Source organism: Apteryx rowi, unplaced genomic scaffold (assembly GCF_003343035.1).
Source record: "Apteryx rowi isolate R43461 unplaced genomic scaffold, aptRow1 scaffold_47, whole genome shotgun sequence".
Taxonomy (NCBI): Eukaryota; Metazoa; Chordata; class Aves; order Apterygiformes; family Apterygidae; genus Apteryx; species Apteryx rowi.
Genome location: NW_020450727.1, coordinates 1,190,973 through 1,207,908, shown reverse-complemented (window position 1 = coordinate 1,207,908; position 16,936 = coordinate 1,190,973). Strand labels below are relative to the sequence as shown.

At 41.6% G+C, this 16,936-nt stretch overlaps 1 protein-coding gene across 1 annotated transcript in view; it reads left to right on the top strand.

The window, feature by feature from the left end:
• The window catches only part of LOC112972013 (unconventional myosin-X-like), a 91,484-nt gene that overhangs the window by 61,699 nt on the left and 12,849 nt on the right, over nucleotides 1–16,936 (top strand). Inside the window, 10 exon segments of the mRNA XM_026078013.1 lie at nucleotides 1,112–1,903; nucleotides 4,092–4,215; nucleotides 5,342–5,585; nucleotides 6,422–6,517; nucleotides 8,145–8,238; nucleotides 8,861–8,916; nucleotides 9,926–10,068; nucleotides 12,673–12,867; nucleotides 14,164–14,321; nucleotides 16,481–16,604. Of these exon segments, the coding sequence (XP_025933798.1) occupies nucleotides 1,112–1,903; nucleotides 4,092–4,215; nucleotides 5,342–5,585; nucleotides 6,422–6,517; nucleotides 8,145–8,238; nucleotides 8,861–8,916; nucleotides 9,926–10,068; nucleotides 12,673–12,867; nucleotides 14,164–14,321; nucleotides 16,481–16,604 (2,026 nt within the window).

The following is a 16,936-nucleotide window of genomic DNA, read 5'->3' as shown; positions in this document are numbered from 1 at the left end:
AGACCACCTAACCTGAGGTGTGTGAAAACAGCTGTATATCTTCTGATTTGTTTTCCCATACCATTCATTCCCCAGTTTTGGGCCAGTTCTGTTCAGAAGAGATGAAACATTAGAATATAACAATTTATTTATGCATAAGTAAGAGTCAAGTAGAAAACAAGCAACGAGGTAAATCATAAAGAAAACAATGGTTGTGGCTGAAAGGAACCAATTCATTGGCTGCACTGTCACATTCCTGTGTGGAAGTACATGGAATCCTTCAGAACCTATTTTTGCTTTTTTCTGTGTGTTTGTTTTCAGCATCTTCAGTGGACGGGGAGGGTGGCTTTATGTTATAGCTAAACCTCAATGACAGTTACCAGTATCTTCTGTCTTCAAATTATTGTGCAGTTACTAGAAATCTCTTCAGTTCCTTTAGTGTGGTGAATAGAGGAACAGGCAGAATCTTCAGCATCCTGCCATCCAGCATCAATCAGAGATGCTGACTAACGCCAAGAAATTCAAGATAGTGTTTTGGTGGGGTGGGGTCAGGGAGGATACTGTCCCACTTCACTGCAATATCCCTTCCAGACCCAGACTCTGATGGTCAGACCCCCAACTCGGCAAGCAACAAAATCTCCAAATTTTTTCATGATATACCTGGGAGATACTCAGCTCACTGGTGGCATAGGAAGTCTCTTAAACAGGTTATGCATATATGTGTTCATATATAGTTGCTCTCCCCTATATGTCTAAGTGTGTGTGTGTGAGATGGTCCAAAAAGGGAGGAAGCACTTTCAGGATGCTTCTATCCAAATTCTAATGTACAGAGCAGCTGACAGACTCTTCTAAAAATTCACTGATCCCAGTCAGCTATTTTGCGCCATTCAGAAAGGAAGTAGGTTGCTGGAAGAAAGAAGGTAGCTGAAGATCCAGCAGGTCTACCTTTAACTTTTACACCATGGATGATTGCAGTTGCTAGTCAGAAAAGGAGAGGATACTTAGGGTCATCTTTTTGCAGAAAGGAAGTGCAAGACAAGCATGGGAGATAGGAAGAATAGAAGGTTCAGGCAAGGACCACCTGTAGGTTAAGAAACAGCTTTAACTTTAACATTGTGACAAATTCTTTAAGGTGGAACTAGTAAAGACTGAGGAGGCAGATATTCCCCTGCAAGAAGAAGAAAGACATCAAATGGAGGAGATCTTAAGACTGGAGAAGGAGATTGAGAAGTTGCAGAAACAGAAGGAGGATCACATGTCCATCATCTGTGAAAACACCAGGAATGAAATCAATCGGCAGAGAGAAGAAGAGATCCAGAGGCTGGAAAAGGAGGCATCTAGGGTTGCCCAGGAGTTCTTGGAGCTGCTGGATTTTGGCAATCTGGATGAAAGCGTGCAGAATTTAGAGCGCTCACTCTCCAGTGAGGGGACGCTCAACATAGACTGTAGTCTGGTGGCACCATTGGCTGAAGAAGAAGTGGATGAGGGCTTTCATGCTGATGATGAGGGACGGCCAACTTCCAGTTTGGTGGTCTTGAATCAGCACAGCACAAGAAACAGCGATAACTACTCAGAGGAAGATGTGGACACAAACCTGTCGCTTCTCCAAAGGGAAGTGGGAGAGGTTGTGACTGCTCCAGGCCAACCTGTGGAAAGAACCACTAGCCCCAAGGAGCAGAGTGCTCTATCTGACCCAGGGGAAAGCATTTACAGCACTGTCTCAAATACACTGAGGAGTAACAGTGGAGAGGTGGGAGAGCCAATTTACAGTTTGCCTCCGGATGTGGAGTCTGACTATGACCATGAGGAGTTTGATGGCTGTGGAGATGCAGGTAGTGCCTCAGCTGAGCCTCTGAATGGTGAGGAAATCCTGAGACACTCCCATGGCACCAGCATGGACTCCAATCGTGGCAGCCTGGACTCGGTAAGAATCCCTCCTTTTGCTTTTCCGAATGTGAGTATGACTTTGATGTTTATAGCATCCTTGCCTTCTGTACTACATGTACAATATGCTTGCTTGCTTTAAGTATTGTGACTAATACGTAACTCTCTCTTACATCAGTGGTCAGCTTGAAAAAAGAGAAGGGTGATGTATAGGTAAATAGGAATTATCTGAAGGGCAGAGGACATATGACTTTCTAGCATTACCGGCACACAAGCTAGCACATAGGTACCCAGGTTATTTTAGACTGTTTTCATCATTATATATTAGCTTAACACCCTCTAGGAAGAGTAAAAGTCAGGCAGCTAATATCTACTTCTAGCATATGTTCTACTGTAGAGAGATTTCACAGTAGTAATCTGAGCTTCCAGAGGACAACCACAAGAGGAAACTAAAAGAGAAAGACTGGGTTTTGATTTGTTTCCATCACAAAAAATTTCTCTGGTCCTTGTCCTGTTAAAGGGTTCAGTCAAGGGTTTATTTTCAGCTGCCATATGCAGGTTAAGCTATTCTAAGGCTAGAAGAGATCACTGTGCTGATCCTGGGTGGGTTCCAGTGCATACAACCAAAATCACTGAACCTACTGTAGCAATCCTACAGCAAAGGGCATGACAGGGTAGTGAAGATGGTCTATTAGTCTGGCACTTGAAGGATCTTGGCTTAGATCCCAAACTAGGCCCTGGACTTCTGAGTGCACTAAGCAACTGCTTAATAATACAATAATAAATCCCCTAACAGACCAGGATGATAAATAAGCCCACAGAAGATTGTGAGGCATTCAGATGCAAAGCCAGTGGGGGCCCAAAAAATACTTGAGATAAATGATGTCCCTGAAAGCAGGGACTTGAATTTGAACTACAAATATCTTTTAGAAAATAGATTGAATTGTTTTAAGGAATTAAATTTTCTTCCTTTGCTATTCTTTTCCAATGGCAGATTATAAACCTCTTAAAAAGCTCCATGATTTCTTCCTGTTTGCATTTCCCTAATGTCAGCTGCCAGCCACCAGAATTTTTACAGTGTGCTCTGCTTGAATAAAAATCTTCATTCCTTAGGTACCTTCTCCGTGTGCAGGTCTCACTGATCAAGTAATCGTCAAGTCTAGAATCATTTTGTCACAGTGCTTATCACAGTCTAGGCCAGTTTCTACCATTTTTCTTAAAACATAAACAGAAGTAGAGGATTTTACTAGGCTCCTCAATGAGTAAGACTCATGAAAAATTCAGTTGCTACTAAGTCATGGCATAAGCCATGGAAAGAATTAACTGCAGCTCAGTCAGGATGCCATCAGTACCTGCTGACCCAGCAGTACCTGCTTTTTGAAACTTAACAGCAAGAGAGGGAAAATGAATGAGCAGAAGAGGAGGGCAGAGAGGATAGATGGCAAAGGGATAGCAGAGGGAAGACAGAGRAGGAGAAAAATGAAGAAGAGTAGCATACATTTGGGAAAGGAAAAGGACTGCTGCCTTTGTCAGTATTAAACTAATACAACCAATCAAAGGAAGTTGTTTAAGGTGAAGGAAATGATAGGGTAATTTGGGATTTCAAGTGTGAAGTACTTTCTTTTGACTGAGGGCCATTATCTACTTGGAGAACAGGAATGAATGAACACTATATTGTTATTTCATTTAAGTAATTTAGATCTTTGTTTTAGAGTTCAGTTATTCTGGAATGTGCTTTTTTTCTAGTAAACCAAAAGCAATTGGAAGTTGTAGGCATTTCCTTGCTGGGTTTAGATCAATGCTGCATCTTATCCAGTATCCTGGCCTGTCTGCCAGCAGAGTGACAGAGGCTATTACTAGCAGACAGTTTTGGAAAAATCCTCCAAAATGGAAAATTCTCTCCTAATCCCATTAAATTAGATTTTGAACTCTTGGCTCTGCCCTGGAAGAGGAAGGTTTGTTATTGCAGGTAACTGGAGTTTTCTAGCTGTATCCACTGCCAAATGTCACTCTCCTTTCTGGCATGAAAATTCCATGGTCCCTGGACAGTCTTGCTTTAGGCATTAATGGGTAAGCTGTCAAGCCTCTAGTTTTCCTGTGCAGCTTGCTTCATAAAGGGAGTATGTGTCGTTTTGCACCTTCTGATCATATGACTTCTGCAGTCTTGTTACTTTGCTCCAGTTCTGAGATTAGGAGAACTCAAGTAGTCTGTATTTTTTTTCTTCTAGTTTCTGGACAGTGAGGAGGAAGTGGATGTTTACATAGATACAGATGAAGAATTTTGTAACGGACGGGTCACCATCTTCAATGGTTCAGGACCACCCTATTTTCACAGCTATCTCTATATGAAGGGTAAGCAGCTTTAGCCAAAACCATGGAAGGGGAGCCAGGAAACCCACTTTCCTCTTCTGTTTCTCCAGAATCATCATCCTGCACTGCTCTTACTTCTCTGTGTACTCTCTTTTTCTGTCTTCCTTTATTTCACACCACCAAATAAAACAAGCAGCCAGACAGTGGATATCAGGGAATTAGATTGAATATCTTGGGCTCTGAGACCCATATATGTCCACTTATTCACGGTATGGATTTAAATGGCTCATTCTGAGCTACAACACTGAAGACAGTTCAAAAATATTTGAGTAGTGCATGGAGGAGGGGAGGAGTGATCTATAGGATTTTGAGGTGAGGAGATAATGGGGATAAGATTCAAAGCTGCTGAGAGATAGAGAAGAGTCCGTTCTTTTTCATGTATCAGAATTTCCTGTAACAGATGGCCATCTAGTCTGGTATCCAGTCATCTTGTGATGCCTGGGTCCCATATCAAATGCTGTAGGCAGGCTTGAAAGAAGCCCTGGAGAGGATGTCACACCACTGATGTCATTGACAGCTAGATAAATTCTTTGCATTTGATGTTGGGATTTTCAGAAGAGGCTGAAGGACCTAGGAACCTGGCTCCTTAAAAAAAATTCTCTTCCTACTGGCCTCTAGCAAAGCAGTGGCTTYTACAATGTCTTGCAACGTTATGTATACATACATATATACATTTTTTAAATATACATAGTATATGTATATAGTATGTGAACTTATATGCCTATAAATTTGTCTAGTATGTAGTTATATGTAGTGTCTGTATATAGTGTTGGTAAGTTTGGTGCTGGAATAATCTAGCAGAGAGAAAGAGTAAAGGCCCATGGCTGGAAGTCAGTTTTATCTGGCCTCTTTGTACAACTACCTTTAACTATATGACTGTGTAGAAAGGAGGGCATAAGGAACAGTGACCTTTTTATATTTCATGTTTATTTCACTAGTTATTTCTGTTTTTTCTCTGTCCAAACTTAATCATAGTCTTGTTTATCTCCCTCAGCTCCCTTTTTGCATGTAGAAACTGAACTGGTAACTAAGTGTCCAAGAAGCAGGATCATAATGGAGAATTGTGCCTTGTTGCATGTCTGATGAAGTCTTGTCCCTCTCTTTGCAGGAGGTCTGATGAACCCATGGAGGCGGCGCTGGTGTGTTCTGAAGAACGAGGCATTCATGTGGTTCAGAACCAAGCAAGAGGCACTGAAGTCAGGCTGGCTATATAAAAAAGGAGGAGGCATGTCAACACTTTCACGCCGTAACTGGAAACGCCGCTGGTTTGTGCTTCGAGAATCCAAGCTGATGTACTTTGAGAATGATAGTGAGGAAAAGCTGAAGGGGACAATTGATATTAGAAGGGCAAAGTGAGTGAAAAATGAATCCTTTCAATCCCTAGTATTCACTCTCTAAATTGATAATGAAGTTTCCAGTGCTGGATAGATTTCATCAATCTAGATATCTCCAATAGTGCTGGAAGAATCAGAAACATAAGGGAAGGAAAACACAATAAAAGCTTCTAGTTTTACTCTGGAGGGAGTTTGGAATTGCTCGCTCACTGATTCTTTATCCAGTCTTGCATGTCATAATCTAGTAGAGGCTCTTTTGAAGTCACGGATGGAGCCAGACCAGGAGGGGCTAATTCAGTACATGCCCCATGTATCCTCTCTTGCCCTGTTTCCATCTCTTTCTTGGCCTCTCCAGGCAGTTCACAGAGGAGGTATGAAGCTCACAGTGAGATTTGATCTTGGCAGCATGTACTATGCCTCTCCCTCAGCCTTGGATGTTCTTTCTGCTACCATAGCCAATTCCTCAGCTCCTGCTGAAGGAAAGGAGAGACTAGTCATACATTAGCATTTTGTGGCCATATAAAGGGCCAAAAAGATTGGCCCATTTCACTTTGTAAATAGCTGTATATACTCACAACCCTGCTATCTCTTCTTCCATTCAGTCTGCTGAGACTTGAGGAAAATCCATTTAACTCTTTAAGTTTTGCATTTGTAGTAGATTAGCTAAATCTTTTTAAGGAGATCCCAAAAGTCTATGTATGTTATAAGAATTTTTGCATTTCGGTTGAAGTTACAAGCCCTCTGAACCATTCATTACCTTTTTGTGTGGTACAATGTGAAAAAAATTGGCCTAATGGAATTAATGCCTGCAAAAGTCTTTCAGTATCTGGCTCACGTGATTTGCYGTGTTTCAGGGAGATTGTGGATATTCACGAGAAGGAGAATGCCTTGGACATTGTGACAGAAGACAGAGTTTATCACATTGTGGCAGAATCACCAGAAGATGCCAGGTATATGAGGGAGTTTTGTTAGACTTGTTCATTCAGTGTGAGTCTGACCCAGCCGCTCGTGGGAGAGATTTGTGTCTGCCTGGGAAACATCATAATTGCTTCCCTTCTGCTGGACAGAAAAGAGGATTCATTCCTCAGTGTCATTTTGTGCTTATTAGGAGGCACCACACCTCCTTTGGGGACAGCTACTGTTGCAGCTACTGAGATGGCGGTTCAGCCTATCAGTTAGTCACAGGACTGCCGCCTTCTGCATGTGGCTCTGAGCACACTGAATTCAAGGGTTACTTCAGGAGACAGGCAAAACCTTAATATAAACTAGAACATCTAATAGCTGATTTATTTATTAAATGGAATCTTGAATCAAACAAAACATCTATTCATGTTGTCTGTAAATGATTGCAAGAGCAGCTGGGTTTTATCCAGGAGACAGAGAAAAGGCTGCAGCTTATCAGAGTCTGTAGTGTCATCTGATAAAATCTTCCCAGTGCAAAGCAAATAAATGACTCATGTCCTTCCTTCTTGGCGTCCTGGCTATGCAGTGAGAATCAGATGTTTAAGGGCGGGTTGGATAACCTGTTCTGGCCAAGTTAAGAGGTTACTGTCCCTAGCTGCGTATGTCTTTCCCACTCCTACCAGAGGTTACTGTTCTCTCCATCCAGCAAGTGTAACTGTCTGATCTACTTTAATCTGATTCTGTGAAATTATTCAAGGATTTTGTTATTTCTTTGGGAATAGGGGGAGGAAGAGGAAAAGAGTTTGGACACAAATTAACAGAAATGGATGAAGACCAGTCACATGAAGAAGAAACAGGCAAATTCAAGGGGCAGTAGCTGAAGAGACAGTAACTTCTTAACCCAGAACTTCCCCAACTGGAATAGCCATGCCCTAAGCTAACATTACAGAATTGCTAGGACAAATGTGGCCTCTGTCAATGCCACACCACTCAGTTCTGAGGGAGAAGAAGCACCAACACTTGCACTAGCAAAGGGCAGATTACCAGATGGTGTAGAGTAGCTGATCTGTGAATCCTCCACAAAGTCTAGATGTTTGTTGATCTCGCTGGAAGCTGCAGATAAGAATCTGCTTGTTCTGCAGAAGAGATTCAGCCTCCAGATATGTCTGTAATGGGAAGCTCTTTCACAGACAAATAACTTCATTCTCTTCCCTCCAGATTAACTCATGATTAATTGAGAGCCATAAGACTTTCAAGTTTACAAGCAGATCAGAGAGAGGCTAGTTAAGAAGGCACCCTAGGAATCTCTAGGACTCTAGTCCAGGAAGATCCCAGCTGACACTGTCTTTACAACCACTGTATGCTCTACTCAATCTCCTGACATGTGCTCCCCAGTGAGACCACTGTAGTTTCTTGAATAGCAAATAGAAAGCTGAATTTTGTGGGAACACTGTCAGTGAGTTGGAGGACATGCATAGAATTTTCATGGAGAAATAGGGAGGAAGGAAGACATTAGTCTGGTATGATGTGCCCAAGAGATATTTTGTAGTATAATTGTGAGGAAGTTGTGAATGAAGGAATTTTTCCACTGCCTGGCAGCTTTCAGGGTTCCTTGATCATCTAGAGCTAGTTTCACTACCCAAATCTTAACTTTTAGTCTGTTTTGATTGCCAGTGGTTGGTTTAATGTCCTGAGCCGAGTACACAGCGCTACAGCACAGCAGCTGAGGGAAATGCAAGATGAACAGGCCAATCCAAAGAATGCTGTGGTGAGTTACTGTGCAACCAGTCTGTGGGCATGTTTACAGCCATCTGTGTTTAACTGTTTTGTGCACGTCTTTCCAGCACATGCAGTGCTGTGGTTTGTGAGCTGTATACGAAAGTTAGATGTTTATTAAAAAGAAATAGCAAAGCTGAAGGAAAAGAGGGTAGGCAGTGAGGAACATGGTGGTTGAAGAGGGTGACTGAGTTTGACCACCCCATGGCTCTTCTGTTTGGCTTTGGGGGGGCTACCTCATGCAGCTAAAGGGTTATGGGACTAGTCTGGATCAGTTATTCCAGACAGAAGAGAGTCAGTTGAGAACAATGTATTTTATGTATTTTACTAGTGCTGAGATGTGGAGGCAGAGGTTATCTCAGACCTCCACAATGCTCTGAGGAAAGCTGTAGCTCTTTTCCTCCAGCCCCATGGAGTCCTTGCACACCTTTTCCTGCTGTTTAGGGAGTCTCTCATGATGATTCTCTTATGCTCCCTTCATGCCTTTCTCATCTCTTCATTTCTACTCAAGCTATTGGAATTCAGAAGAACATTTTCAGTTCCTATTCAAGAAGGAAAATGTCTGTAATTTAGTACAAGCAACTGCTGTAATCTGTATCTCTTTCACTGTACAGGGAACTCTGGATGTTGGGCTTATTGACTCTGTCTGTGCCTCAGACAACCCTGACAGGTAGGTACAGGTGGTGTTTCAGTGACTTGACCATCTCTGAGATCAGAAGCTCTCTGACATATTCTTGCGGAGAGGTCCGGATTTCATTGGAGGTTTTGCATGTATTTAAACTTGTTGTAAGAACTCATCTCTGACAAAATAAACTCAGCCATAGTCTTTGGTGTGTTTTAAGCTATGTTACTCCACAGGCATGAAGTTTACAAGTGTGTTATTTTGAGTGAAAGGTTAGATACTCCTTTTCATCTTACAATTGGGAACAGAGTAATCTGAAAGCTAAGAAATTAGTCTTATCTACTCCTACCACTAAACAGAAATGTCCAGCAAAAGTAGTGATTCCCATTTTTCAATGCAGTAATTTTAAGATAATCTTGTAAATTTAGAGGAAAAAAACAACACTGTGGAAGAATAATGAACGAATTCAGAAATCTGTACTCTTCTTGACATCTTTGCAATGCAACACAGCACAGACCTTTAGTTCACAAATTGGTTAGTTTTGAAGAAAAGATTATGGGACATTTAATATCGCGTTATGTTAACATTTAATTATTTCCTATAATGTTAACAGGTTCAACCAGGGCAAAGCTTCTCACTGCAGTACTGAATTAAATTGTTAGCTATTAAGCTATTTACTTCTATCATTTGCTTTTTCCTCTCAGAGGCTGCAGGGACTTTTTGGATACTAGTTTAGAAAATGCCTATCTCAGTAGCCAGCAAAGAATTCTTTAAAGCAGAAAGTTTTAGCCCGTTCTCAGGCTGGGCTCCTCATAGTTATTCTGAGTCCCAGTAAAACACTGGGCACAAGTAGTAAGCTAGACAGTCAGAATTTCTTCATGCATCTGCTGAGGTATGCTCTTCTGGAGTGCTTCTTCACCCCTCCACAGTTTGTATTCAGGGAATCTTTCTGCATTGCTTATGGAAAGGTAGAGGACATGGTTCTGACTTTGCATCTGCTGTGACTTGAGATATTTATATGGTTATGACTAGTTTTAATTCTCGTGTTTTCTGGCAGACCAAATTCTTTTGTGATCATCACAGCAAATCGAGTGATTCACTGCAACAGTGACACCCCTGAGGAGATGCATCACTGGATCTCCCTGCTGCAGAAACCAAAAGGCGAATCTAAGGTTGATGGCCAGGAATTCCTTGTAAGAGGTAAAAGAAATGCATGCATTAAACTTTATGAAACCCATCTCCTCTTTATGATCTGAGGATAAGGTCTGATTATAGCTAATCCAATCTAGCATTTAGCTGCTCCCCAAAACCAATCATCCTCTGCCCCCCACCACCTTCCTGTCAGCTGCTTGCCCTCTCCTTTCTTGTGCTGGCACTAGCTCTTGTCTGGCTCCATGTCAGGTGGGTTCAGGAAGCTAAAATTGGAAAAAACGAAGCACTTCTTTATATATTTAGTTTTCTGATATTAGTTCCCCAGCCTATTTCAACATGATGTCCAACAAATGTCAGCATGGGATAGGAGGGAGCATGGCTGTTCTTTGCAAGCAGCTGGCCTTATATTGACTATAACAGGACACTGCATCTTTTGTTTTCAGAAAGCTCTGTTCTCTCTGACACCTGTCATGCAGAGAAGGAAGGAAGGAGATCTTTGTTAGGTAGCTGCTGTCCTCAGCAAAGCAAACTAACTTGATTCTGGTAGACATAGCGAGGTGAGAATAATTCTCTAAAGCTGAGCAAAAGATTTAAATTATGTCTAGTTAGAGCTCAGCTGGAGATGGAGGAACTGAGGCATGAGTAGTGATCACATACATATTACAAAATATTCTCTTATTTGTCTCCAATAGTGTCTTAAATTTCCTCAGTACTTTCAGCTCATCATGTGGTCTTTAATGTACAAAGACACTGCTGGCACTATCTGTGGAAAGCAAGTGCAGAGCAAATTGCCTTACATCTTCCAGAAAGTATCTGTGAGGGAATGAAGGGAAGGTCTGAGGCCATGACAAGGCAGGAGGACAGAAAAGGGGAGAAAGAAAAAACTCACCAATAAGTGGCATGAGCTTTCCATCCTAGTCTGAAACATTGCCAGGGAGACTGAATGATTAAAATCAGATATCAGACAACAGTTGGAACACCTTAAGTTCAAAATTCTTAACTGCAAGGTAACATATCCTTTTATCTCATATTGTTCATTAGCTAAAAGGAAAAAAAAATGTCCAAATACTTCTTTGCAAAGTCAACGTATGCTCTGCACTTGACAGTAAGAGATTTGTGTAGCAGTAATGTGGCCACAAAGTCATGTATTCAGGACAGTCTGTTTCTTTTTCTATATGCAACCTCTGGGCCCAGTCCCATATTCTTTGAACTTTTTGCCTTGTTGGTGAGCATGGTTTTTACAGCTTTCAAAAGAGACTGACGGCTATAGGAGAGGTGAACATTCTTCTTTTATTGTATTGAATTTTCTTCTAAAACCCCAACAGGACTGATGGCTCAACTGAGAGGATCTAATGCTTTAGCATTAAATTATTGATCATTCCCTCTCTTGCCTCTCCCTACCTCCCCACAAGATTTAGAGGGGAAAACAGTTGTGCTATTCCTGTGACTCTAATATGGAGACTGGCATATTAAAATTTAAGCAGCAGTTTCATAGCTGGGAATCATCCTTGGGAACTAAAACCAACTGTGGAAATCATCCTTGTGCATCTGTCACTAAGGGCTAATATAGGTCACATATTGGCAGTGGTATCTCTAAGCAGCTGTGGCAGAGGGAGCACCTTTGAAGCCTTCTGAATATGGGCATTTCACTAAGGATATTTTTCATTCTGTACCACAGAGCTACACAGCTAGCCCCAAGTAAAAATGTGAAATGCTTTTAAATTGGCATATAGAGCTAACTTATATCCAGGAGTTTTGCCTCAGTGCCTTGATTCAGTATCAGCAAGGATAGCTCTATGAAAAAAGTGTAGTTTCAAGTTTTCGTCAATGAGGTTGTAAGATCCAGTTGATTAGCAACTATTTATATGAAACACTTGGTTTTAGATAGGAAGTCTGATGTAGAACTGCATAATATTTCACTTGAAACCCACACTATAATAGTCTAATATACAGGTGCTAAATAATTTGGAAATAATTGACAATTTCATAGATGCAAATACAAACAGATTTTTAGCTGGAAATTGATAAGTGGGTGTATTGCTTTTGGTGCCCAGGAGATTGATTTTAGCCAAGGAAAGAGAAAGCAAAGATTCAGCCTTTTCAATAGGTTGATATTAGAAAAGTTGCGGTTTTCTAACCTCTTGGAAATGGCAGTAACTGATCACTTTGAGCTGTATGTACACCTGGTCTTTTGATTATATGAAGCTTGAGTTCTTCATTACTCATGGTAGAGTTGCCTATGCCTGTAAGCACTGTTCTGTAAGGAATCTAAAATGAGAGGTTAAGTATTTTTCCTGGTCATGGCAGGAAAAGATGCTTGTAATGCTAAAAAAGCACTCTACATGACAATATTTATCACTGAACCTCATTTTGAGAAAGGGTCCTGATGGTGATGGCAAGCTGAGCCTCAGGTCATTGGTGAAAATAAATATGGCTGAAGGATAGAACAGCTCCACAGAAAATCTAAAATTGTAATTGGTTGTTTATAGTGTCTGTGAAAGATACTGCTACAGCCAGAGCTGGTAGGTCCCAGCATGCACCTTTTGCAGGGAGCTGGAGTTCTGGTCCCAAGGCTAGAGAGCTGCCAGGGAAAGGACAGAATTGCTGTTGTGGTGAAAGACAACTACTGACATGTTTGTGTTCCTCTGCTAGGCTGGCTTCATAAAGAGGTCCAGAGCAGCAACAAGATGTCCTCTCTGAAGATGAAGAAACGCTGGTTTGYACTGACAAACACCGCCCTCGATTACTACAAGTCATCTGAGCGCACCGCTGCCAAGCTCGGCACACTTGTGCTCAACAGCCTGTGCTCAGTAGTGCAGCCTGATGAGAGGGTCTTTAAGGACACAGGTAAGAGGAAGAAAGTAGTACTGAGAAGACTTTCCATCTGCGGCAGTTGCTTGAAGAGGCAAGCGTGCAGGAACGTAATGGTGTGTCATGTTGAAAGGCAATCTTAACATTATCTGGGGCTCTGTGTCTGGCTGCAAATATCTCTCCCCACATGAAACACAGGAGACATGCAAAGGGCTAGAGAATGGTGTGCAAGTGATGGTTGCTCCCTCATACCTGACAGAGATACTCAGTGGTATGGTCCTCTGCTGTTTTTTCACTGAGTAATATCACTATTTACGTAATTGCTTGCCAAATAGGAAAAGGGGTCTGAGTCCTAAAGTTCAAATGTAAAAACATATTAACACTGAAATTATCAGTACATCTCCATAAATTACTCTCTTCTTAGCATGACCTACATTTGTCTCTGGGGTCATTGTTATTCTCTTAAATAACAGCAATGACATACACTATAAGTCTTTTTTGTAGCCTCACTCACCTTGTTAGAACCAAAAGGTGACATAGGCTTACATTTGCTATCTGTGCACTGCAACACTGTTCTGGGAAGGCAGGACCTGGTATGATTCTCCATTGCTTGCTTTATGAGTTTGGGGCGGAAGTGGGGTTAAGGGATTGGGGGTGAAGTCTTGGAGTCCCCCTGACAAAGCAGAAGATTAGAACAAAACTAGAAATACTGGACATTTGAGGACTGCAGTCACTTGTGATATTTTTAAAAGGGGCTGGAAGCAAACTGCTTGCAATAGGATACTGTGGTGCATTTAGAACAGTAAAGACAGGAAATGTCTTCTGCCCACTTTCAGTAATTCTTTCACACTTGTGAACTCAACAGAGATCTGGAGCTGCCCATAATAGAGCAAATTGTCATCATTCTGATCTGTTCTCTCAGTTTATGTCAAACACATGATTTTTAAAAGTTATGAGAATTGATTTGACAGTCCAACTGAATTGTCTGCTGTGTGCAGACTGGTCAGTTTTTGAGTGATTAATAGCATAGTGTAGCCAAAACCCTGACTCTGGAGTGAACTGCCTGGTTGGCAGAGAAGTATTCATGTCACCCTGTGAAACACGTGGTCTTAGAAAACTGTGTTTGTGCCAAAACCTGGATTGGGACCTTCCTGCTGATAAATCTGTTTTGAGAATGGGGGGACATTACTGCCTACAGCAGTCCCTTTTAACCAGCCACACCATATGTTACTATCAAAGCAGCAATGGGTTTCCTCAGCCACTTGTTACAGTCAGAAAGAGAAGATAAAGCAGAAGCAAGTTTCACCTTCCTGCTTCTTTGTGTCTCCACAGGCTATTGGAACATCATTGTCCATGGGCGAAAGCATTCATACAGACTGTACACAAAGCTGCTGAATGAAGCTATGCGCTGGGCCTCTGCCATTCAAGGTGTCATTGACAGCAAAGTTCCCATAGAAACACCTACGCAGCAACTCATTCGTGACATCAGGGTAGGTGGCATCAAGTTAACTCCCTAGTCAGTTGGGAGCAGCCAGATCACCACTGGCCTTAGTCATTATGGAGAATGTGGCAAGAAACGGGGTTGCTGTCTTTGGGGGAAAATGGAGAAGAAACCTAAATGATTGTGCAACTGAATAATCAGATCTTACGCTTCAGCATGTAAACTGATCTGCAGGAGTCCAGGCCACAATTGCTGTAGAGTTACCAACTACATGCAGGATTACACCATCAAGCCTGTGCAAATCCCTGCTTCATTCTTTCCTCTCCCCAAGCATCCTCCTGGCACAAATATAAAGATTTCCATTCCTACCAGCCATGAGACTTCTCTGTACCCTGAAGTCCTCTTCACACCCTAGGCCAGTGTGGTTGAATAGTAGAGTAAAAGGTGGCAAAAATATATCCTCCAAAAAAACAAAAGCTGTGCCAAATGAGTAAAATTGGACAGAGCTTGTTTCCAGACACTCTGGCAAATTAAATACAAAATCAAAATAGAGGACAGACCAAAACATATTTTAGGAGCAACTTGCTAAGTGAGTAAAGACTACTAATGAAAGCTTATCTAAGACAGAAAAGCTTGCCAGAGAATTGATAGGACCAGTCAACTGAGGTGAAAAAGGAATGTATGAGAATGGTAAGACCGTATTTGAAAAGCTGAGTAATTCTCTGCGTCAGTGATTACTACAGAGGCGTTCAGGGAAGCTGCAGTAGTAGAGCCTGTCTCTAAAGGGGAAACATTTGAAAAACTTGCTAATTGAGATACCAGTCAGAGAGACTGTGGAACACATCAGTAAAATGGAGTGTAACAAATAACCAGGATCAGATGGCATTAACCCTACAGCTCTAAAGGAACTCAGATGTGAAGTTACTGAATTATTGACTGTAGTATGTAACCTACTGCTTAGGTTGGTCCTAATATCAAAGAAATGGAAAGTAGCAAACATGACACTAAGCTTAAGAAAGATTTGTGGGGGACCTGGGAAAATACCAACAAGTCATTCTTTGCATATCTCCCAGTGTTCTTTGGAGGAGTTGGCAGTCATGTGGATGATGATGATCCTGGTCATACAGTTTACTTGAATTTCAAAAAGCTTTGACATGTCTTTAGCAAAGACACTCAAGAAGTTAAGCTGTTACTGGACAGGAGGAAGGTCCTCTCATGGGTGAAAAATTAGTTAAAGATTAAGATTCAGAGGTTCACATGAATGGTTTGTTTTCACGTTGGAAAAGGGTCACTGGTTTGATTTCCAGGTGCTTGTGTGCTGGTAGCTGTGCCATTCAACATGTTCATAAGTGATCTTGAAAACTGAATAGTGAGCTGACAAAGTTTGCTAGCAAAAGTAAATTACTTAAAATAGTCAAAATTGGCTGTGAGCCAAAGCTGGCTGTGAGGAGTTGCTGAGAATCTTTTGACATGCATAACAGGTAAAATGGCAGATGAATTTCAGGGCTGATAAACGCAAAGTAATATGAATGAGATAAAACACACACACTGTGATGGGCTCTAAACTAGATAGATAGAACTAGATAGTAACCATTCAGGAAGAAAAAGTTGAGAGTGATTGTGGAGAATCTTGGAAAACATTGGCTCAGGGTTCAAGGACAACTAGAACATTAGCAGTTGTTAGGGAAGGAATATCGGACAAAATGCAGAAAAGTATCATGCCAAGGTATACAATAGTGTCATGCCCACATTTTGAATAACATGTGCATTCCAGCTGTCCTTTCTCTAATCACATGTAGTACAACCAGACAAATTCAGGGAGGAGAGGCTCATTATAAGATACTAAACATGATGGATCTGTTGTCAGAGAGTCCATGAAGCATTTATTGTTGGAAGTTTGAAGGGTATACCAAGGAGGAATTGTGCCATACTCCCCTGTTATATATTATACTAAGCATCAGCTACAGGCCACAGTTGGAGTCAGGATCCTGGACTTGGTGACCTTTGGTATGATCCAGTATAGCTATTCTTGCATTTAATTTTCAGAAATAATGTACAGATTAATTTTAATTTGTGAATTATGCTTTACTCATCTAGTCCCTTTATGGACCTGCTGAAACTTAGATAAAGGTGATTGAGCTTGAATCTAAATGTATAAAGGCATCTTGTGAAAGATTATCCCCATTTGATGGTAATTCTTTTTTTCAGGAAAACAGCATGAACTTTGAAGTAGTGGAACAGACATACAGGAGAAACCCAATCCTGCGATACACCCAGCACCCTCTGCATTCCCCATTGCTCCCACTACCCTATGGAGATGTTAGCGTCAACTGTAAGTATTCTACCTGTGTGACAGAGTCCACTAAACCTGTCATCTCTTTTGGAGGACCAGTACAGAGCCTGAGCATTGCAAAAGTGGTCTTTAAACTCTCTCTGTGCAAGTGGAGTCCACCTGGGGCAGTGCATGCCACAGAGGTCTGAGAGAGGGAGCAGTTCTTTTATCTTCCCAGCATGTGTTCTGTGTCCCCAGGTTGTATCTTAGGAAAACTGAACCTTAAAGTAGGTGGGGGAAGACAGCTTGTCCCAAAAACTTATCTGGACAAAAGGCACTGTTGAGTTTGTCATCCATCTGGGGAATGCGCAGCCTGTCATTCTTGAGTGTCA